Source organism: Ruditapes philippinarum, unplaced genomic scaffold (genome assembly GCF_026571515.1).
Source record: "Ruditapes philippinarum isolate M1 unplaced genomic scaffold, ASM2657151v2 ctg5713_1_1_1_1, whole genome shotgun sequence".
Classification (NCBI taxonomy): domain Eukaryota; kingdom Metazoa; phylum Mollusca; class Bivalvia; order Venerida; family Veneridae; genus Ruditapes; species Ruditapes philippinarum.
This window is the reverse complement of record NW_026863403.1, coordinates 96,382-122,656: the sequence shown is the minus strand read 5'-3', so window position 1 is coordinate 122,656 and position 26,275 is coordinate 96,382. Positions and strand designations below refer to the sequence as shown.

The following is a 26,275-nucleotide window of genomic DNA, read 5'->3' as shown; positions in this document are numbered from 1 at the left end:
TTTTCTTTAGCTCAATATGTTATATATAACATTCATTTAAAACACATATATATAACATAAAGAACGCATTTCGTAAATTATTTTATTTACCAAACTGATGTCGAGAAGATATTAAAAAGTCTTCTTTATTACAGCTCATCATTTATTCGAGAAATTATCAGAGATGGAACATAAACCATTGTTTTAATGTATTTCTTTATCTGAATGTTTGCATAAATTGAATTTTATTAACAGCGGGATATCATTTCGTACAATGATAATATCAAATAAATAGGAATAGATATTTCATGAGGTAGTAACAGTCATTAATCTGAAAGTAAATCACATTACATATCTACTCTTGAAATTCAGTTGGCTAGAAACTAATAAATAAATATAGATTTTCCTGACTTTGTTATGTTTTCTAAACTGTTTGGCTGTAAACAGAATCGTTACTAGTTTTCAAATTAATAAAATCTTCCCGTTTTATACAGATAACAAACTGTAAGCATGGTATCAAAACTTTTAAGATAGAAGTTATGTTTCACATAGTTGAGAACCTTAGTGCAAAAATAGGTTGAAGTTTGTCGGTTTCCTTTATAATATTATATTGTCTCAATAAGATGCTTAACACACCGTATAAACAAATGCTGTATGTCTAATAGGTTATATGATCACCGTTAAAATATATTCGGTTGTAAAAATTGAGGATTGTAAGTATAACTATAACCCATGTGCGGTCGTTCTCTGCATTTTTATTCAAAATAAATTACATAAACTCAGTGTGAACAATATAATCCATCAAAAGGTTGTCTGCAATCATATCAACAATATAGCGGCCGACAATGGACCAAAGTTGTTTGTATATTGAATCACCTTATTATTTATAAAATCGCGTCCATATTGATGATTTATACTGATGACCTGTAGTGTGTCATTATCTAATTTCATAACAAAACCCACAATGACTGTTTATAATTTTACATTGTATGATAGATTCATTAGTAGAAAAAATTTCAAAGGAAAGAGGAAAGGATCTATTTAGTATATAGTAAATTAACCGTTTGTGCAAAATGCTCTATGCTAAAACGTAACACATCATTTACCTTTGAAAGAAAACCCCACAATTACTTAATTTATTTGCTTGCTTAAGAAAATAACACTCTGCTGTTAGATTATTGTTTGCTGCAACAAAATGAGAAATGGTACACATTGACATGTTGCAAATTACTTTTACAGTAATTCAAACAAGCAAATAAAACAGGTTGCAATATAATATTTCTTAACGTGGTTTTCTTACATTATATACGGGAGGGTTATAGAACCATATTGTTTTTATATCCTATTGGCAACAATAGGTCAAACATAATACTCAGCACAGAATGTTATCATGCACTCTATATCTATGTACAGGCTGTTTGCTCCTTTAAACGAATACGGAATTCATACTAAAATGGGGCTTTAAGCCATTGATTTTGTCAAACATATATTTACCGTTGTTTATATATGTTTAATTATATATGTTTTTTTCTTCTTATAAGTCGAGGAAAATGACGTCTGCAAGGAAATGGTATTTGTTTTACAAATATATTTTTGTATATTAAAAAGCATGTGCTTACATTATATCAAACTCTTGCTTTTAAAGCATGTAATGACACGTTGGTATTTCTTTTTCTAGTGTACCTGATCATTTTTTGCATGCAATGTGGTTCGTATTATTTCTTGTTGAAATAATTACCCCGCAAACTATGTATCATATGTTCTGTTCTTTTCTGTTAAAATACATAGTTTGAAACAAAACAAAATAATAAAAATAATAATAATAATAATAATGATTATAATAATAATAATAATAATAATTCTAAAAAAATAAATAATAATAATAATAAGAAACGGACTAAAGGCCAACAAACAACTTTTTTTCAGCCCGCACGTACGTACTAAAAATTTTACTTTAATGTTGGATGATTGGTTCAGATTGAACAATCAACAAGTCCATTCAAAATTTAAATGATGCTTACGCTTAAAGCTGCGCTTCAAAAAGGAACAGTTTGCCGTACAAAAAACAAAACAATATTCTTAACAGTAAATGGCCAGTGGGCAACATGTGCACGTGTCAATGTTAAGATATGATCATGTAGAACAAACTATATCAGTAACTGTTTATGTTTCATTATATAAGTGTAAAATTGTCGGTAATTGCCTTACCTTAAATATTACGCTTACAAATTTAGCTCCGAAAACGATGACGATCTCGACGTCCCTACGAGCCCTTGTGCAAAATAAATAAACAACGATGAAGTGTATGATTTAAATGAGTAGGATAACACGACTTAAGTCATGGTGGATCTTGCACATTTTATTATCCCTTATGTACATATCAATCAAAGCGAGCCTGCAATTACATTTGCTTTTGCTGATTTGAATTGGATCCTTTTTTTTTCTAGATAATTTCACATTTTAATATCCAACAAAATATCACTTAACTCCAACATATGGCTATTTGTGTCTTAAAAATAAGACGTTATTGGACAATCGTGTAAAGTAAAGGCACTTGAAATAACAAAAACGTAAAATTATATTTACATAATCTTCGTTTACACAAAATCTTTTAAAACACGCTAAATAACACAATACAATAGATATTTTGATGTATTTGCGAGAATAATTATCAATACAGGTTTATAATAAACTCAATGATTGCTTTTTTTTTCTCTTGTAAAGTGTATTTACATGCATGATATCAGTCTTCAATTCTGTTGGAATACTACTTTCTTTTCTTTCATTCAATCTTTTGCAAAGCAGATGCTTCTTGAATTTTAACCGTTTTTTAACAAGTCGCCATCAATAGACTTGACTATACACTTTACTGTTTCTGTCAATAAAGCATTCATGTATACATCCCTGCATAGCATACAGCGACATAAATATTCCAAAATTTATTTTTGAATAGAGAGGACTTTCTGTTATAACGCATGTGTTTATAATACAGCCCAGCAGGCCTTATAGTATGTGGGTATAACTTGAAAAATAAATGATCTGTCGGAAATGCCTGACATTCACCAGGTGTTTTCCATTTGCATAGCAAGACTATTTTGTTTCGAAAGTGTGCATTGCCTTGTATATTGTAGTGTGCATTAACATGGTTGCACTTACCTTCTCTGATATTCTATTTCCAACATACACAAATGTTGATATTTTTAATTATTGTTTTTCTGCATTGTACAGAAAAGAAAAAAAGTATAGAAAATACAAAAAAAAATATTTTTTAAAGATTTTTTGTGTTTTTAGCATATGACTATACATCAACCTCGTTTAGAATATAAATATGTAGGATGTCAGTCCGCAAGGACGATAATACAAATGCGTTATTATAAATCAACCAGGATATGTTTTTATTTATTTATTTATTTATTTATTTATTTATTTATTTATTTATTTATTTATTTATTTATTTATTTATTTATTCATTCATTGTTTTGCTATAAATAAATGTAGTGATGCCCACTATGCATCATGCAATATTTACACTTAAATTGATCACGTAGTAACTTTCTTATTTTTAAAATGAACATTCCTTTCTTCTTCGATTTATTCCTGAAGATTAGGTGCCTCTCCTAAGATAATACACTTTCGAGTATCAATGGAAAAAAACAACACGCATTTAAAGCAGATATACGCATTCTTTTCATGCACGCACACATTGAAATTTAATCAGCGACACTTAAAGTTACATTAAATAAATATGTAAAAATATTTTGTCGTCGGCCTAAAAATCAAACATTCTACAGTTTCCTTAACCTGTTTAATAGTTTTGTTGTAAATATCATCAAATATTGTTCATAAATTAGGATTTTAAACGGGAAACCCCACGGTAACACTTAAGTTCGTATACGAATTTTAACATGCAAATGAAGACTATAATGAGCTCGTGTATGCGCTACGTCACAGTTTTATAGTTACTATCCGGAACACAGCAAATGTGATATGTTCTTGTGCAAACACACTTTAACCGTTTAAGCTTCACGGTGCACTAAATCTGGGGTTCAGTAAAAGTAATCATCTCGTAAAAAGATTGAATTTGTATGAAAACATCCGTTACAATGCGGAAATATACCGTTAAATTAGGACTGCCACTTACAGTCATGTTTGTTGATTTAATACTGATGTACGGATGATCCGAAGGCGAAGTTTCTCATGCAAACAGAAATTGTACTTCCCATTTCGCCACAATGAGGTTACCTATTTTTATGCTAATAAAACTCATTTTGGTTGTTTTGCCACTAAAATAAGACCTGGAGTCGATATAAAACCCAATTTATTAATGAAATGTCGCTATTAAGTTTTTATGAAATTTATTAAATGTAACTTTAAATGTCACAAAAAACAGCAAACATACGTAATTAATTGAATATATTATATAACTTTAATATATCAATTTTCTAACAATAATCATATCGAATACAGTTGCGTTCTCTGCAGCTTTTAGCTTACATCTTTGTATTTGGTTTCATTATATTAAGAAAAATAAGATCATGCATAGTAAACTTTTGTAAACGAATGTAAAGGATAAAGGAATGCAAACGTAAACAAACAAAATTAATTTAAACCTTTACCGCATGGATACATTGTTTAACGCATATGCTACCAGTGCAGATCCACATTAGCCTTCACCTCCATGCAGTCTGATCAAGATCTCCAGTGTTCGCTTTTCAGTCAATTTTAATGAATTTTAAAAGCCGTGATCAGACTGGATGGATATGCAGTCTGAACTGGATCTACACTGGTCGCACATACGTTTAAACACGTCATATGTCCATGTGGGAAATGGTTAAAACTGACTGAGAAGACACAGCCGATGTGATAATTTAAACTTACCTCTTTAACGTCTATGTCGGATAAGACGCTATCAAGTTTTACTGCTTACCGTTTAAAGTCAGTTTTAACAACTTTCTGTTCTTTGTAGAGATGTTAAACATTTAATATAAAAACAGGAAAACAATTCTTTAGATGTCACGAAGACGTGTTACAACAGTCTCATCAATAAAAACTTATATAAAACTGTTTAATGACCAGTCATAACTGAGAGCAAGTAGGTCAGTAGACCAAAAAACTTAAATGACACACAGTATGTAGTTGTTTCCAATGAAGATCAAATAAAACAAAACAAGCTATTACATAGTAAGCGTGCATATTACGCAATGAGTAATTATCCAAGCATCTTTTCTTTTATGTTTTAGTGCGCGAGAATTTGATATCATTTGTTAACAGGTTATAATTCAATGAATGAGACTAATATGATCAGAGGAAATAATGTTCCTGTGCAATGGAAAATAAAATTAAAGACATAGCATTTGAGCTTCTACTAAACGCTTCAGAAAATATTTCTGCCGAAACAAACGGACATATAAAACAGGTGGAACTTTTAAATGAAAATCTAGGGGAACGGCAGAAGGATATAGCGTCGGTTATATGTTTAATTGGAGTGTACATTATAATTTTCATCACAGGTCTTATCGGAAATGTAAGCACGTGTATTGTGATATTAAGGAATAATTATATGCGTAATCGTACAAATTGTTACTTGTTTAGTTTGGCAATATCGGATTTACTTACACTAACAGTAGGTAAGTGTCATTATAATTTTATATCTTTTAACCTCTTAACCTTAACCTATATCAAATTTGTACAGTATTGTTTTACTGTAAGACCGATATTATGCGGATGCGGGTGAAAAGATTGGTTTAACTATAATAATAAAAGAAATAAAGTTTTCTTGAAAAAGAAATGAACTCTTGATTAGATGATTTTCTTTAAAAAGTGTACTGTAAATCAATGTGTATGCTTATTCTGGGAATGAAATCAATTTCAAACCGCACTATAAGTTATAACAATGGTTGACATTAACATTTCTTACGCTATATGATATTGATAAAACATGTTTATTGACCTATAAATGTATTGCTTATAACGTCAATTTAACTGAAATGATGCATGAGAGAGAAACCGAAAAAAAAGAAAAACCGCTAAAATTAAAGAAGAAAAAAGCAACAACAAGGGAGCATTGTATTTCAGGCATAAAATGCGAGTATTAAAAAACACATAAAGGATATTAGATAAAAAGAGATTTATGTGCGCTTTCATTAGAGAGGTCATTATTCATTTTTACCTCTAACTAATGGGACACAAGTTTAATTAATCTTGAATACTGAACAGCAACATTAATGATTTATTAATTAATTTTTGTCAACATGTTGAAACGTGTTTTTAAAAAGATTGCACAATACATCATATAGATATTATCACGGTATAATTGAGATACGTATTTTAATACTTACATATTATCACGGTATAATTAAGATTCTAATTTTAATACTTACAAGTTGGCCTTAAGAATTAACGATTATGATTAAACATAGTAATGAGCTTGCTGTACTTTACAAGCAGTAAAAAGTCATCTGATTCGGTCTTAACGTAAGGCGATATATTTAAAGTAGAACCTTACGTCCTAAGCATGCTATGAATAACATTATTTTACATGTTGTTGGTTTTATACATACCTGATAGCATTTATTGTCTCGTATGATAATTTGCCACTAAGTGTTAACTGTAATAAAGGTGTAAAAGCTTCAGGCTTGTAAGTGAGCACATTCTTAATAAGTTCCATTCCTATTTTGTTTGACTTTTTTTTTACTTAAATATGATAGACAAGATCAAAAAGAAAGGCGGCGTTCAATGAACGCAACCTCCACCCGACCAAGCAACAAGAGCCCGTGGCAAGGAGCCCAGGAGGGTCCCAAACAAAAACATGACAGGGCATAAGGGCATGGGCAGGCCAACCACCCAAACCACAAATAATTTGTTACTGATAAGGAACTAAAAGAAAACAAATAAATGATTGAAAAATAGGCCCATAAAGTCAAAGAGCACATGGGAAGGGGACAGGAGATAAATAAAATAAATAAAAACTAGGGGCGAAGGGGAAGATTACTAAGTCTGTCTAAGGGAACTAAATATAATAATACGACATGTGCAAACCATGAACAGCCAGCTCATCTGTGCCGACACGTGGCGCCCCTCAGTGTTCCTCAGATCTATGCCTTTGTTGTGTCATACTATTATAGGGACATCTTTGTATCCCTTCTTGTTGTTTTCTCGTCTACGGTAGGTGTCTTCCCCTTTTTTTTGGTTTTCTTTTATTTTGACCCCCCCCTCCCACTCCTTCTTTCTCTGACCTTTATTATTGAAGGCGCATTGATTGATTGCCTTTTTGGTTTCATTGTTCCGGTTTTTTTTACATCCTTATGCATATTACCAGAGTAATCGTCCCGTCCGTGCTTTGCCTTGTGCCCTGTCAAGCTTTTGTGTGATGTCCTGCTGGGCTCCTTCCCGTTGGTCCTTTGTAGCTGGGTCATTTGGTGTCTGCGTTCATTGAACGCCGCCCTCTCTTGATGATCTTGATTTTCATATTTCATCAAAGTTTGCTATTCAGCCAGTTCTTTTTTTTTTTGAAGTTTTCTCTTAAATGATTAATGGTTAAGTGTAGATTGCAAGACCGACAAAATATGATAAACAAGATCAACAAGGAAAGGCGGCGTTCAATAAACGAAGCCCCCACCCGGCCCAGTAACAAGAGCCATTTTAGATATTTAGCATGGTAACTGAAAAAAATATTAAAATTCACAGCGTGTGCACTACATGTTCAATATTATCTTTTCAATATAAAAATTGTATTACAGTATCCAGATTGTGATATGAATTAAAACAATATGTGCGTGATAAATTAACCTTAAAAAATCAAAGTACATTATGCACAGATAATCTGAGTTCTTTATGTTTTACTTACGCAATGTTGCATTGTCTTTACTTAAACATCATTCATGTCCATTATCATAAACAGTCAATACATTTTGCACTTTATTTACATGAACGGGAATGTGATAAAAATGTTATGAATTTAGCACTGATGATTATCTAAATGACTTTTATGGTATGTTTCAATTGAAAAATAATATTCCCTTAATAGCAGCTCAAATAAACAAAGTAATCGTTTATGTTTTGAAAGTTTCGGAAAAAGAAAATGAGTTTTATGCCCTATGACTTCAATCTCTTTCGGTTTTGATTTCGTTAAACTATTAATGTATGTAATAATGGCACGTACTTTATTCATATTCCTCTTAAGGATATATAGTTACGAAAGTAACACCAATAAAATGTAGAAAATATTTTGACGGTTTTTATTCTAAAACATTTGTATTTACAACTTGATAATTTATAGATATCTTGATTGTATGACAATTTTCTTTTCATTATTTTGCGGTTTTGGAATATAAACCTGCTTACAAAAATACAATTATTTTCTTGCAAATAACTTGTAAGACAGTCACTAACACCTGCCAAAAGAGGGAATTATTTTTCTACATGTCGTGAAAAGACGGACATGAAAAAAATAAAGGAATGCAGTCAATTAAATATACTTCAGTCAGTTTCTGCTTTTTAAACTACACGCTCGTAACGAAACACATGATACACATCTATGCGTGTAATTTGTTAACCAAAGTTTTTTTTAAATTTTATTTAAGCATTATGATTGTCATCCGACATGCGACTATGGTGTACTGTTTAAAGATTTATTTCATTGTTTTGCTGTATAATAGTGAAACAAGATGAGTTTACCTCTAAGCTTAGCGGTTGCGACAAAAAATATATAATGAGTAAACCATTATACTATTGCAGTCTTACTTGCAATATGATATAATAAATAGACTATTTCACTATTGCGATACTATAATAAAGACTTTATAAATAGATCAAATAGGAATGTTCAAGATTGCCAAACAGTTTTAAAAAAGTGTGCAGGCTCACTTCATTTAGGTCTGTTAGTGGATGGTACAGGTAAATGTAAATGTACCAATCATGCCCCTAGCGCACTTGCTGAAAAAAGGCGAAATGATTGTTATTCGTTTAAACAAGATGACTTGATTAGTTTACACGTTACATGATATCATTGTAAATGAAATCTTAATCTTGTAACAGTTGTTCAAGTCTTTTTACACGTGCCTTTTAGTTTAGTTGCATAACGACATCGTATCATAAACATTAGTTTTATCATTACACAGAACATTTAAATTCTCCATCCCAAATTTGTCTATTTAACCAACACAATGTGTGTTGTTAATATTTATTTTTAGTTGTAACTTATCAATGAAAAAATAGAACTTTTAACACAGGTTTTAATCCAAATATGAATATATGAATGTTGTCCTATGGAAATTCAAGATGAAGAGAAAACGTATTTCGGTCCACCTACAAAAATGTCAAGTTTCAATCATTGAAGCTATCTCGTAACAATTTTTTTCGGTCTTACTAATGAAACAGAATTATACCTATTTATGTAAAATGAAACTAAAAGGTAAAGCTTTCTCCTAGTATCTAATATGTAAATCTGACAATATCGACAAAACTTTGATTATAGAATCTTCAATTAGATAAAAGTGCACTAGTAAATGAATAAAGATGGTATTATCTAGACAACAACACGTTAATTGTGGTTATCTTACAACATTGATCAACAGTTTAGAATTATCATGCAAGTTAAAGGTAAGCGTAATATTTACAAACAAAATCAATCAGGTTGCTGTCAAACATATGCTATGTAAGTTTGTTTTTAGTTATTAAATCTAGTTTTTGAATTATTTAGTTTCAAACTAAACACTTGGTTTAAATTATGAAAATAAATAAATAAAAAATTAAATAACTGTTAAAGATAAAAAATATAACAACAACGAAACTAACTTAAAAAATGAAATTCACATAGCGATGTTAAAAGAGTTTTTATGTGCATTTTTATTAAATTGTATATATTCAAAGATATATGTGTACTTAAGTAAAACCGCAATAAACCTAAATGTTTGAAAATGTAGTTTGATGTAAAAACATAATTAAATCATTGCTTGTGCTTAATAAGATTTATTATCCCGCTATATATTTGTACTTTTAGAAATATGTATCAATACACTGAGCGCAGATGACTGTCCTGTAACACATTATCTATCATCGGTAATATACACCCTTGTTTTTTTTGGGGTTTTTTTTTGTTGTTGTTGTTTTTTTATCTTTTTGGTTGTTGTTTTTTAAATCTATAAAATTGTATGACAGGAAAAGTGCACATTTAAACCATTTAACTCTCCTATAGCTTTTTGATCTTTAAAACGTCGTTAAAGTCTAAGGCATCTAAATTTTAAGACGTAAAGAGCTCATTGAACAAAAAATATTGTTCGTAAATGCATGGTTTGTGAGTTGTGAAATACACTCTTATCGATGTGTTTGAAATTGATTAAATCAATACTAAAATAGCAAAGGCCAAGTTTTCGTGTCACCACAATAAACTAGGACCAGATATTTTATGCTGAGTGTGATTTTGTTTATAATATTTTATACAATTTGTTGTAAATCCTGTATTAAACAAAGTGATATTCGTTATAATAAAACTCTACCCAGCCTAGTAGACAGAAAGCAATAAGGTAAAAGGGCGTGCCTTGTTTTGACGTTACAAAAATCTATATTGAAGGAAAATGATATAAGAAAGGTTTATTAAAAGATATTTATTAGACATGCCGTCTGTTATTTATTTCTTAAGATAGATGTACTTTTATTTATTTATCTTGTTTCTTTTCCCTCTTGTCGACAGATAAATGACTATTCTGCCACTTGTTTAAATTAATTTATCATAAGTTTCGAAGTATTTGTATGAGGTGATTTGTATTCTTACATGTTTGTGGTTGAATATCTTTGAAAATCTGGAAAGAACCTTTAAATATTTGTCTGGAAAATGGATAATTTTAAGGCGAAAACTATGAACAAAAAGTAAAACATTCTAAAAGTCATGCAATATTACATAACGTCTGAAACATAAACGTGACATTATGCCCTTCCTAGGGTAGGCAGTGTGTCAAAAAGTGAAAGTCAAATAAGTTAACATTTTTCTTTTCAATTTTATAAATTTATTAAATTCGCATAAACGATAAATACGAGACAGTACTTTAAAGTGTTCCAAGGAAAATTCTGTATATATCCAGTGGAATTCACCTGCACATATCAACAATACATGCCCAAAATTTAGAATGATGTTTTTTCTGTTAAATTTTGACTTTAAGTTATTGTGTCGTGTATGTCATTCTTCGACTGGCAATACTTATTAATAAAGGTAACAATAAGTTTCCACCACAATCCATATAGTTCTTTTAGCTACGGTTCAGTCTGATGAATCTATAAATATTTTACAGAGACATACATATATGAAACATACGTTATTGTAGAAACGTTGTTCAGCGACTAAATCACGAGATATTTGAAATGTGTCGTACATGTCTTTTGCTTTTTTTCGCAAGTAGTCAATTTGACTTTTATTGAGAGAGTGTTACAATTATTGGATTTAAGGACGGTTTATTTGAAACAAAAATAATGGGTTCTTTCTCACATTCTTTTGACAACAGGTGATTATGTCAAGGAAAATTTATTTGATGGTACCATTTTTACTACTTGTGTCTCACAAAATTATAAACTAAAAGGAATGGAAAAAACTATCTAGTTTTTATGTGTATTAAAAGCATGTGCTGAAATATTCATTATTTAAATCAATTGATATTAATTGATATTGATTAATAAAATATGTAAAAAAAGATAAATCTCTATTATTAATATCCATTTCTGGCTCGAGTATTTTTGTTGCTTCTTTTTCATGATGAATTTTAAATGATATTAGACGTTGGATATATTTTTTGAAGTACAAGCAATTCTTACTGTAGACAAAATCAAAGCAAAAGATACAGTGTTTGACTGGACACGTGAACAAATTAATAACTGTGACATGTGTTGAAATAAATTTTTGTAACCCTTTTAGTCACCCTTACACTTCTAATGCTATATTCTCTCCAATTTTAATGAGTACTAAATAAAATAACAAAAAACAAAAAAGAATGAAGATCAACAAGGGAAGGGCAGCCCCCCCCCCCCCCGACACCCAAGTAGGCACCAAGAAGGCACCAAGCCATAAAAACATCTTTATGATAACTATTTTCACAAAATGTACGTTAAAAAGAAAATCAGATTAAGGTAAAAACACAAAAAAATGTTGACATAAATGCGGATTTATTGAAAATGTATCTGCAAAATGTCGTCAATTTAACGGAAGGGACCTTCCTGAATTCCTGTTTGTCACTTTTAAGAAGCGCATTTCTTTGACAGTTTCTATATTGTCTGAAACGAAACACGCTCGTTAGTCTGTAATGTTTTGCTTCAAATAAAATTAATAGTCCGTGTGCTAAATAAGTTCGTCTTCCTTCATTCTTTTGGTTATATATCTTTATTATATCTCATTAAATGATTGTAATGGTGAACGCAATTGGATGACAATATTTTTCGAAAAGTAACATTATCTTGTAGTTTAACAACAAAGTATGTAAACAAATAATTCAACAAAAAGGTTAAAAACTTGAACAAGAAAACACCAAGAATGGAAATAAATATAGTTAAAAATAATATTAAAACAAATATTTAAACGATGAAAATCTTAGTTTTAGTGCAGGTGAAGTATAAATATTAGAGTCTTTTGCAAATGAATAATATAAGTTGTAGTCAAGAAAAAATTTATTCAGTCACATATTTTCGTCTTCAATAATTTGCACTTAGGTTTTCCTTCACCAATTCACTGACAATATTAAACGAAATAAATTGACATATATTTATTGCTCAATCGTAGTACAAAACCACTGTCACTCTTTGTATTTACTTTACATAATCATAGATTTTCAGAAAGCTATGTTCTAATGATTTTTTATAAAGCTTTGTTTTGAACTTTCATTACAAGGACAAAATATTAAGCGACGAATTTTGACTTTCACTAGCATTCATAACTATTTCAAAAAATAGTTATCTTTAAAACATAACTATCCCATGACACGGCAACATCATACTGTTCAAAATTTAAATTAAATTGCATTCATTGCACGCACATTTGGTAACAGTTACTTTTCAATATAACATTTGACACAGGATTGATAATAACATAATTCCATGTTTTTCAGATAATAAAGATGGTATTAATTTGCTTCAAATTGTCTATGCCTCCCGACAAGTGATACCTGTGTTAAGTGTTTAATATGACGTTTCAGTAATTGCTATGCTTTTGCGTGGGCTAAAATATTTCAAATCATGTGATATACCTTTCATTATTATATAAAATACATAATAGGTGACGATGCTACAATTTGTGTCTGAGAATTAGTTCAAACAAAGAGAGTTTTATAATTATACTTAATAGGTTATAATGAATAACGGTAAGATGATCATAGAATATAAGAATTAAGTTAAATACAATAAAAATGCTAAGCTTATCTCTTTTGTACTGGCTACATTGGGAATAAAACTTGATTATGTACGGACACTATACTAGGCTATAGCGCAAGCGCAACGTTTCCTTACCAAATTTTGTAATTTATATCAGCCATGGCCATTAATCATACCTTCGTGAAAAAAGAGATCAACATAATTTTTTTTTATATAAGATGTTTTATGCAAGTTGTTGCCCCTAGTAACATTTCATATTTCGGAAACGTCAACGAGCAAAATAGATAGTAATTATACATCTTATATAATTATATGTATAACAACATATATAATAATGTTTTTATTTCCTTTTATATTATGAAATAGTCGCTAATCTTCCTATAAAGTATAAGTTATTTCAAATTTAGAAGCTCGGCTAATTGCTATTGGAATAAAAGCACTTTCAAAAGAGATTACATTTAACTGATTTTTGAAATTTGACATATTATTTCAAGTGCAACACACAAAAATAAATAGAAAAAAAAACATATTCAATAAATAAAATAAAATAAAAAAAAATGTATATAGAATGTCATAAAATTTACCACAACTATGTTTAGATTTTGGTATGGCATATGTTAACAATTTTTACACTTTCTTTTACTGTTTTTTACTTTATTTTTTTAATTCATTAAAAAAAGACAAAACATGTAATATATCAATAAACACATGTAAATAAATAAATAAATAAATAAATAAATAAATAAATAAATTAATTAATTAATTAATTAATTAATTAATTAATTAATTAATTAACTTATTTATCAAAGATGAACTTAGATGCAAAATAAAAATGCATTGCAAAATTATGATAGAACATTTACATGCTTTAAGGAAAAAGTGTTCCAATTTGATTTACATTTACTCTTGATGCCTCAACGATGAAACACACCAATACCAATTGCTTAAATGAGTACTTAAAATTTATAGAAATTAAGCAATTGATTTTTTCTTGTTTTTTAGCCAGGATAAGTACATAGTTAATTAAAAAGAGAAGTACTGAAATGATTGTTTTAAAAAATGGGAAAGGATATAGAACATTTCACTATTTCACTTTATTCATCGTTTTATCGCTGTTGTTCAAAACTCCATAACGTCGTGAAGTATATCTCTTTTTACTTCTAACAGCTGAAATATTCACATTGGAGTCACATTAGTAAGTATACTAAAATACATATACATAATGGGAGAATATATAGATTATAACACATCAAATGACTTCCTCGTCGTTTGCAAATTAACATTAAATCAGCATAACACTTTGATTTGTGGCCACTTTCTGTCTTAAGTTATTCTTCACAGAACTTTACTATGCATAAAACAGTATGTCCAGTGCAAATTTGTCATATATTTGGCAGATAATAATTATTAACTATGATAATTATCGGCAAACACAGACAAAATCGCGAGGAATAAATGCAGGCTATTTAGCCGTGTTTTTCATAATTGATATCTTATTTGTTATTAAATTCCTTGAACTTTTGAGTATGTGTAATTTAAAAAAAAACAACAAAAAAACATACATACACAAGGTGGGGTTTTCCATGAAAAAAATGATATTACGATTTATTGCAATATATTTGATTTTGATATTGGGACATATTATAATATATTGAAACTTCCATTATAGATTTGACAGGTGAAAATTTTGATAAATAGCTTTGATTCAAACATATATGTATGTATTAACAAGCACCAAAAATGATAACCATTCAAAATCAAGTAAATTCATCTTTTTATTAGACTACTTTTATACAACTCAGTACAATAAATCAAGCATTTTGTTTCAGGCCAATTATTGTAAAGTTTATCGTTTTTTCGTGTCATTTAAGTGTCGAATTAGCGTAAAGTGGCATATGGTATAAAAAGCATCACCTTTGCACTGTCTTAGGTTCCTACATTATTATTTCTATTAGTGATGGTGTTGTTGGGAGTTTTCACTCTGAATCACGGCAGTAAGCCACATTGAATTCACAAGATCACAGTTCAACCACCGCATCGTTCCTGAACAGGCTGTCAAGCAGTTTACCAGTACTAAATGCCTTCACATTCGCAAGGATTTGAAACTTCTGTACATGCCAGAGCAGAACGTGAATACGTGTTGAAAGGATTTCATGATCAATCACAACGCAAATGACCTGCCCTGTCCGTGATTCACAGTCCCATGCATGCTCTACCTATTGAGTTAACAGGACGGCTACATTTTCAGGGACCGACATACATATATAAGAATAATGAATATTTATTCCGGCACAAACACAAATGCTTACAGGATCTTGTACAGAAATGGCTTATTTAAACAACGCGACAGTATGATGTGTCAAGATAAACGTCCGAAAATCTCAACAGTACGGTACGCGACAGAACGGTAATGATAATCCCATAGTACGATGACAATAATGTGCGAGTACGATTCTAGCATAACAATAATCCGGCACTACGATGAAACTACAGTATGATAACTAATTTGTGACAGCCCGATAACGAAAATTATATAATTCATTATAATTATGGTAATACTGAGTTGTTTTCGATGTCGTTATACCATATTATCTTAATCGTAATGACCTTTAAGTAGTCGAGTATCGCGTTTCAGAGCAACATATTCTTAGACCAAAGTATTCCGTTCACTACATTCATCACATCTTATATTAAGCACCGTGCATATCCAATGACGCAGGAATGTGCAAGTGTCGTAAAAGTAACGCCGAATCTGTGCAACGCTATTGCAAAAACGAATAACACAGTAAGTAAACGAACCAAACTATCTTATTCTAAATCAAATTTAAAGAAATGAATAAGCGCACACGGCTGCTACGACTTATACTTTTACCAGCATTACATTTTTTTCAGAAATTTGTTTACTCTCTTAGATCATTCGTGAGAAAGACAACCTGATTACCGTTTTGAAGGTGACTTTTGTGTTTCGTCAGATAAATATGTACATTTTTCACAATTAAAACATTGTTTTTTCATATTCTGTATACCTAAGACATTGGTCAGACTACAAGTGTCCTTTAACAATATAAGAAAGCTGGTAAAATAGGATTTAGCTACTTTTAATGAGATAACCGCCGTTGCTTCAGTGCTTCATTCGCGAATTCGGCGTAACCTCGTAAAAATGGTCTCAATTAAGTTTTATCTGCTAAATTAAGTGTAACATGACCCGAGTATATTGGAAAATGTCTCAGGTACACCGAATATTATAAATCATAAATTAATGTGAACGTTATTGTATTTAAATATATCAACGGAACTAAAAATCGCCATCAGTACGCTAGTCAGGTCGTCATTTTCACAAATGATCTTGAAAAATAAAACTTTTCATGAAAATATTTTTGATGATATTTAAAGCATAATGTCTCAGCAACCGTATGCGCTAACTCATTTCTTCCAATTTTGTGTACAATAAAAAATATTGGTCCATTTACTTATCGCGGTGCTATTTTTAGCCACTAAATTGCACAATTATGCGTTACTTTCGCACAATTACTGCGTTATTTGCACATTCCTGCGTTACTGGATATACACGGGGTTAAGTAACAAGGTATTTGTATTATGTAAAGCATATCATATTACAACTTTTCACATCAAAGCAACATTGTAGTGACACTGCATTTTAAGATCAAAAGGGAGATCATCGGTCTTGTACTCCAAGGTTTGCCTTGCAAATAATTAATTGTTGGTCACATGCATGTTTAAAGTGAACAAAAGTATTTATAATTTGTATTAATGTACAGGTGTTGTGAATAAAGATTGCTTCTTTCAACCTTGCACTGACTCAAATAGATACGTTGGGTTAGTAGTGGTAAACTTGCGCGGGGAATTTGGTAATTACTGGTAAGTTTATCCATGAAAGAAAGCTGATTAGATGAAATGACCAAAATTTCGTTGGAAAAAAAATAATCAAATTCGATTAAAGTCCAAGATATATCTGCACAATATTGCCATAGATGTGTGGTGATAAGATTGTGTATCTTACTTACTTTTTATGATTATGAAATGTTCAGTTATCACTAGAAAGACTTTATAGTGATTACTGTTTTCTTTGTCTTAATATGTTAGATATTATATTCATTTAAAACACATAAATAAAACATGAAGAATGCATTTCGTTAATTCTTTTATCTACCAAACTGATGTAGAGAAGAGACATAAACAATCTCCCTTAAAACAGCTCATCACAAATTCGAGAAATTAACAGAGATAGAACATAATCATTGTTTCATGTGGTTTTTATCTGAATGTTTGCGTAAATTGATTTTTATTTACAGCGGGATATCTTTTCGTAAAAAAATAATATCAAAAAAGAGTTATATATATTCCATGTGGTAGTAACAGTAAATATCTAAAAGTACATCACATTACAAATATCAACTCAGCTAAAAACAAATTAATAAATATAGATTTCCCCTGACTTTGTTATGTTGTCTAAACTGTTTCGCTGTATACGGAATTGTAACTTGTTTTCAAAGTAATAAAGTCTTCCCGTTTTTTTTACAGATAATAAACTGTAAGTATGATATCAAAACTTTTAAGACAGTAGTTATGTTTGACATAATTGAGAACCTTTGTACAAAAACAGGATGATGTTTTTCGGTTTTCTTTATACTATTATATTGTCTTAATAAGATGCATAACACACCGTATAAAGTCATGTCTTTATTTGTTCAGGACTTTTACCCGTACATGTCGATATGTCTAAATATATTCTATTATCACCGTAACAAATATATTCGGACGTAAATATTGAGGTTTGTAATTATAACTATAACCCATGTGTAGTCGTACACTGCTATTTTATTCAAAATAAATTAATATGTAAACTCAGTGTGAATAATTTAATCAATGAAAGGTTGTCTTTAACCATACAAACAATACAGCGGACAACATACCAAAGCCGTTTGTAATTACGTATAATCACCTAATAATTTAGAAAGTCGCTTCCATATCGATGATTTAAACTGATAACGTGTAGAATGACATTATGTTATAATTTCAATAGATTACAAAAGCCACAATGACTGTTTATAATTTTATGTTGTCTGATAGATTCATTATTAGAAAGAATTTCAAACGAAAGGAGAAATGATCATTTAAGTTAATACTAAATAAATCGTTTGACTTTAATGGTGTGGATGCGAAACGTTTTATAATAAACAGTAAAACATTATTTTACTACATGTATAATTATCAAAACAAACAATTATTTAATGTATAGCATGATTTCATGTTATACCATACTGCTTACAAAGCATGCAATGTTACATTGGTATGACTTTTTCTAGTGGACCCGACCATTTTTTTGCATGCAATGCGGCTTGTGTTATCGATAAACATAACAAATAGTGAACATGTTGTTCTTAATTCCATCTATTCACGAAGAATGTATAATTCTAGACGTGGTGTTTCTTGTTGATAAAATTACCCCTTAAAAATGTATATGATATGTTTTATTCATTAATGTTAAAATTATAGTTTGAAACAAATAATAATAATGATAATTAGCGAAATAAAGGTCAGCAAACAACTTATTTTCAGCCAACACGTACGTACTAAAAGTTTCACTATACTGTGTGATGATTTGTTCAGATTAAACGATTAACAAGTCTATTTAAAATTTCTATGACGGTTAGGGTAAAAGCTGCGCCGCTAAAAAAAGAAACAGTTTACTGTAAAAGATTTATATTAACTGTGAATGGTCAGTGGGCAACATATTCACGTGTCACAGTTAATATTTAATCAAGCATAACAAACTTAATTAAGTTTGTTTTTCATAATGTACGAGTAAAATTGTCGGCAATTGCGTTAAGTAATATAACGCTTACAAATTTAGCTCCGAAAAAGATGACGATCTCGACGTCCCTAGCCCTTGTGCAGAATAAATGTTCAACTAATGAAGTGAATAATTTCATGGAAGAAGAAAACACGACTTAAGTCGTGGGGGATGTTGCACTTTTTCATTTTCCCTTTCGATGAAAAGAGACCAGTAATGAATAAACATTAGAATATATGAAATATTATGATTTAGATTGGCTGATCACCTAGAGCTTAATTAACCGTAACAAATCATTATTAAATAATGATGGGCGGATGTGTTAAATGCAGATCTAATTTTCTAATACTAATCAATAAAGGAATTATCTTTCGGATAATAACATGGTTGGATTACAAAATAAATGAATGACATGTTTGATTGGCCCCAAAATTGACACCAAATACTTTTGAAAAACATCACCGGTCTTTAAATGGGAAACATAGTACGCAATAGGAGGTCTGATCTTTTTGTTTACAAAGATCATATAAGTTTAATTTCCGTTAAATCACAGCCATATAATTGTATTACATAGTAAAAAAATACAACAAAAGACACTTCTTACGATTTATCAAAATACAGCATGTGAATCATTTAAAAGTTAATGATGTATACAAATATATAGGCGTAAATTAAATAATGGCTATTTGTGATTTAAAAATCGGCGACTTTATTGGAAAATCGTGTGCAGTACGAATTAGCACTTTTACATATAAAAATGTAAAATTTCAATTACATAATCTTCGTCAACTTGTAAAACGCTCTAAAAGCATAATACAGTATGTTTTTGGATGTATTAACAATACATATATACAGAAAAGACATATAGGTCAACCAATGTAGGTAGAGATATTCATCCGTCAGGAAATCGCCGCGTTAGGAAATTGCCGCGTTACGGAAAAACGTTTTTCTATGTAGCGTTTTGTAGATACATGTATAAGGAAATTTTAAAACATTTTTATCGTGTTTTTTAAGTATCAAAATCTATTGAGAACAGGAAAACATGACTATTCGTGGCCAGATACCTTAGAAACATAATTGGTAAAAGTATTTGATAGTTTTTATTAAAAGTGAACCATAACAGTTTTTTTTTATAAAATAAGTACTTACACCACAAATATATGTTTCGATACAATTACCAACACTGTTTTATAATAAACCCGATGATTGTTTTTTCTCTTGTCAAGTTTATTAACGTGTATGAGAAATTAATGCTACTGACATAATGTTCAACTCAGTCTTATTGATTTATGGCATAGATCAGCTGTTGAAATTTCCTTCTTTCAGCCAATCCCTTTCAAAACAGATGCTTCTCTCATTTTAACAAGTCACCATCAATTAACTTGACAATGCAACCATTTAAGTATACATGACTTTATATATACTTACGTAGCATTCAGCGACAAAAATATTCCAATCCCTATATTTAAAAAAAGAGAACTTTCTGTAATAACTCATTTGTTTATATTACAGCCCAGCAGGCATGGCAGTATGTCGGTATAAGCTGAGCAATAAATGATCAATAGGAAATGCCTGGCATTCATCATGTGTTTTCCATTTGTAAAGCAAGACTATTTTGTATATTATTATTATTATTATTTGCTATATTATTAGTATCATTATTATTATTTGCTATAGATAAATGCAGTGAAGTCCAATGTACATCATGTAATACTTACATTTTCATTGGTCAGTAACCTTCTTACTTTTAAAAAGAAACATTCGATTCTTCAATTTATTCCCGAAGATTCGATGTTGCTCCTTGGATAATACTCTTTCGTGTCTCAATAACAAAACAATACGAGGCATGTACGCACACAATAATGAATTTGAAGCAGATATATGCATTATTTTCATGCACGTACACATTAAAAGTTAATCAGCGACAATAAAGTGCCATATATAGAAAGAAAACATACATAGTTAATTGAACTATTTTTTTTTTACTTTTAATATATCAATTATATAGCAATAATTATATCGAATACACTTGCGTTCTGCGCAGCTATCAGTTTACAGCTTATTATGTATTTGGTTTCATTATATTAAGGAAAGTAAGCTCATGTATAGTAAAGTTTTGTAAACGAAAGTGAAGGATAATGAAATGCAACTTAAAAGCAAACAAAATTAATTTAAACCCTTTACCACATGGATACATGCTTTAATGTATTTGCGACCTGTGCAGATCCCGATCAACCTGCATCTCCATGCAGTCTGATCAGGATCTTCAGTGTTCGCTTTTCAGTTATTTTTTTATTAATTTTAAAGTGAACAGTGGATATCCTGATCAGACTGGATGGATGTGCAGTCTGACCTGGATCGGCACTGGTCGCACATACGTTTAAACGCGTGTCCATATGGGGAAGGTTTAAAATTGTCTGTGAAGACAGAAACTGGAACATTTTCATGGCCCGATATGATAACTTAAGCTTACCTGTTTAAAGTCTATGTCAGATTGGACGTTATCACGTTTTACTGCTAACCGTTTAAAGTCAGATTTAACATCATTCTGTTCTTTATAGAGATGTTAAACAACAAACCAGTCAATTAGATGTCAAGAAGACGTGTTATAACAGTTTTATCAATAAAATCTGATATAAAAATTGTTCATGCCTAGTCTAGAATGCTGGCAAGCAGGTCAACATATCAAAAAAAATTCCAATGGCATACAATGTCATGGTTGTTCCCGATGATGATCAAATAAAACAAAAAACAAGCTATTACATAGTATGCGTGCATATTTCATAATGAGTAATTATTCAAGCATCTTTTCTTTATGTTTTATTGCGCAAGAAGTTCATATCATTTGTTAACAGGTAATAGTTCAATAAAGGAGACTAATATGATCAGACAAAATAATGTTCCTGTGCAATGGAAATTAAAATAAAAGACATAGCATTTGAGCTTCTTCAAAACGCTTCAGAAAATATTTCTGTCGAAACAAACGGATATCTAAAACATGCGGCTATTTTGAATGACAATCTAGGGGAACGACAAAAGGATTTAACATCGGTTATATGTTTAATTGGAGTGTACATAATTATTTTCATCACAGGTCTTATCGGAAATGTAAGCACGTGTATTGTGATATTAAGGAATAGTTATATGCGAAATCGTACAAATTGTTACTTGTTTAGTTTGGCAATATCGGATTTACTTACCCTTACAGTAGGTAAGTGTCATTATTATTTTAAATCTGCCCGATGTATTGCATTATTTATCATATTATTCCTTATATGTGACAAAGAGAATAGCTTTGATATAAAATATATAGATATGCATAACTGCATACATGAATTCATTTCCTTTTGTATGTAAAATATATAATACTATCTGAAATGAATTATAAAAAGAAATTAAAAAAAGATAATAATAAAAACCTGGATACATTTTACAATGTACTTTTTTGGCAAATTCCGTATATGTCTTTTAAATAAGTAAATATTATGAAGCATGGTTGGAAGTACAAAATTACATGAGCGTGATGTAAATAACAATTAATACATTAAAATATATTCAACCAAACATGTTCTTATTGAACATATCGGAATAAACAACGATTGAGGCAAATAGCACGTTGGGTGACCAGGAAGATGGTAAACTGTTTGTAAAGCGCTATATTTGATTTTATCATTTAAGGAGCAATCAATGTCCATAACAACCCACCCGGGCATTTTGATATTTTATAGAAAAAAATCAATTTGTATAATATTGTAAGACTCATATTATGCGGATGAGGATTTATAAATTTGTAAATAAAACCAAATAGGGTGTTCTTGAAAAAGCAGGTAAGTGCCATAATAATTTTGACTTTACATCTTCCCAATCTATTGCATTCTTTAACATTTTATTTCTTATATGACATTGAAAATAACTTTAAAATAAGATATATAAATATATATAATAGCATGTATATCAGATCTTTTTGTATTTGAAATCTATAGCACAATTGAATTGAACTAATAAGATAAACAATGAAGCGTGTTATGAAATACAAAATAACATTAGTGCTATATACTCATCAATCAATCATTCACATATATTCATCCCTATTGCTCGGAACTTATCTAACCAAACATTACTTTATTGAAGATATCGGAGATTACAATGATTCATACAAATAGAGGTTACAATTAACTCATACGACTGGTGACCAGGAACATCGTAATCGTTTTCGAATAGCGTTACCATTTGATTTGATATTATTTGCAAAGTAATCAGTGTCCATAACAATCCCAGGGCATTTTGACAAGAAAGAAAAATCAAATTTGTATAATACTTACTGTAAGGCCCATTGTATGCGGATTTGTAAAAGTTTTTAATTAATATATAGAACCAAATAGGGCCTTCCTGTAAAAGGAAGGAAATGTTGTCTGGATGATACATTTTCTTTCAACGTGAACACTAAATCAATGCGCGTGTTTATCTCTGACAGTGAACATCATGTTAAAATCTCACAATAAGTTATAACAATGGTTGACATTTACATTTCGCACGATAAATAACAATGATAAAACATGCATATTGACCTATAAATGGAGGTGTAAATAACGTCAGAGATGATATATTAGAGAGAAACCGAAAACCAAAAAAAAATACAAAAAAAAATTGAAAAGCCACTAAAATTTAGAAGAGGAAAACAACAACAAGGGAGCATTGTATTTCAGGTAACAAATAGCGTTTTAAAGCCGAAATTGTGGTGAAACAAAACAGATATAAGATAAAAAGAGAAATAAGGGCGCTTTCATTTATAGCGGTCATAATGCATTTGCTTCCTCTTAATAGAGTAATATGACACAATTTTAATTAACCTTGACTATTTAATAGCAAATGATATATTACTAAGCTTTCGTCGTCAACATGTTTAAATTTGCACAAGGCCTGATATAGACATTATCACAGTATAAGATAAATTAGTATATTAATACCCTCGAGTCACCAGTTTTCGTTATGTTAAGCGCATTGACGCGGACAATAATTTAATGACAACAAAAAACAATTTTCAAACTGTTCATAAGTCAACATATATCTTACCTTTATATGTCACATTTAAGGAGAACAAAAAAAAATGTTATCAAGTAGCTTTGGACGCGGCCATATTGAAAGTATACCGGTTACGGTTTTTTTTCTGGACTGGTTTACCTCAATTTGTTGTGTCGAAAAATCAATAATACACTGACACCTAAGGATAAACTTAAACAAGAAATCATGTTAGTTTACGAATATGTATTAAATATTCTTCAAGTAAACAGAGTATCAAAATAATATTTAACAATAACATGGATGTAAATGACAATATGTTTTAACAGTGGGGGCATCTAAACTCATCCCTCTACGGACAACTCTTACTTCTGAACAATAAATAAGATGTGTCCAGTGTTCACAAATATCACACTTAGCCCATTTTACAAAAGTAACAACATGGCAGTTTGAAAGTTCTTCAGGTTGAAATTTGTTGCATACACAGCATAATTCATCATCATCATCATCAAACAACAGAGTCATCATCAACACTATCCTCCATCAAAGGAGGTGTACTCAAGTCAATGGGGCCTCCAGACTTGGAGGTTCCAGATGAAGAGGGCTTTGGATTACCCTTAGCAGACAGGCTTTTGAAGGGGTTCGAAATCCCTTTGTAGCAGTTGCAGTTGACTTTCTTTGTGTATTTGATATGTAATCTTTTACATCAGCTGCAACTGTAGGCTCAGTAATAGCTTTGCCTGCAACTATTTTACTTATAGACCTTCTTTCTTTTTTTAAAAGGTGGTTTGAAAACTGGTCTCTTTTTCCTAAAAATGAACTAGCAACATCACTTGTACATTCTGAAGATTGATGTTTTGAGGAAGGAACAAGTGTTAGAAGAAGTAACTTGATCCAATGGAACTGCGGTCAAAAGTTCAGAATCCTCGGCTACAGACTCATTCTCAGCATAATTAACAGTCTCATCTTGAACAGCTGTTAGAAAGGACAGCTGGCAAATGGTCATGACTTACAGTGTCTTCATCCACAAAACTTGCTCTTAACTGGATGCGTTTTAAATAATGATGTATCTATTTTATCAGGATTAAAAAGGATAAATGCCTGATTTCATAAATGCAGACTGCAAATTTTTTATACAGAAAGAGCAACAGAATAAGCCTTGCACGCAATGGCACAGACACTGTACTTATCCACAACTCTACCTGTAAATCTTTGAAACTTGTTACATTCTTGAGAATATATCTTAGCAAAAGGACCAAAACATCCAACATCCATTGGCAATGGCAAAATATGAGATGTGTGGGGAGGTAAAACATACAATATAATATTTTGTTTCTATTGCCCAGTCAATAATTAAATGGTGTATTATGGGACCTATGCCCATCATATATAATAGGAGGATGGGTCGCTTTCCAGTGGCATATTTCACAAAGTGAGTCTGGAGGTATTTCTGGAAAACTTCACCGTTTGACCATCCAGATTTTGTAAACTGTGCCCTGAGCACCTGGTGAAGCATCTTCCATTAGCTTCATCCCTCATTCTGGCTCCTGAAAAATAGTGTTTGCAATTTTTAAAAACTTATTACAGTGTATGCTCATAGATAAAATTTAACACAAACTTTAGTCAAATGACATACCTGCAAACACAAAGTAGGGAGGGATATGTTTGTCCAAGGTGCATTTCCACATCCAAGTATGGTTGTTGTACTGGACCTCTCTGAAATTACTACAGATGTCTTGGTATCAGATGGGCCAACAACATAGGAAGGTGTAAAATTTTGCTGTACACCTTTTTCGTCCACATTATAGATTGATTCTGGACAATCTGTCAGTTCATATTTGTCCAAGATAGACCTGAGTCCGTTAAAATAACGATTAATACTTTCTCTACTAGTTGCCTTTGCTCGAAGTTCAGAGATAGTTTTAGGTCTCTGAACTTTCAACTCTGGCCACCTACCTAAAAATGCATAGAACCACTTATAAGTAAGTGACTTTTCTCTTGAACGTTTACCAAGACATGTCGCAAATTCTGTAGCAGTGTTAATGACCTCTGCTCTAGTGTATGGGTACCCAACATATGCCATGTCCTTGATATGATCTACCAATTTCGCATCCT

General features: G+C 30.6%; 1 protein-coding gene across 2 annotated transcripts in view; it reads left to right on the top strand.

Annotated features, from left to right (window-relative positions):
* Nucleotides 1–5,209: 5,209 nt before the first annotated feature.
* LOC132722024 (pyrokinin-1 receptor-like) overlaps nucleotides 5,210–26,275 on the top strand; it is a 98,476-nt gene continuing 77,410 nt past the window's right edge. The window contains exon 1 of one of the 2 annotated variants that reach the window (XM_060706422.1): nucleotides 5,210–5,606. In XM_060706422.1, coding sequence (XP_060562405.1) covers nucleotides 5,306–5,606 — 301 coding nt within the window. In that variant the 5' untranslated portion in view covers nucleotides 5,210–5,305. Of the gene's footprint in view, nucleotides 5,607–22,016; nucleotides 22,353–26,275 lie in introns of those variants that run through there. The other variant, XM_060706421.1, reaches the window with a different exon arrangement.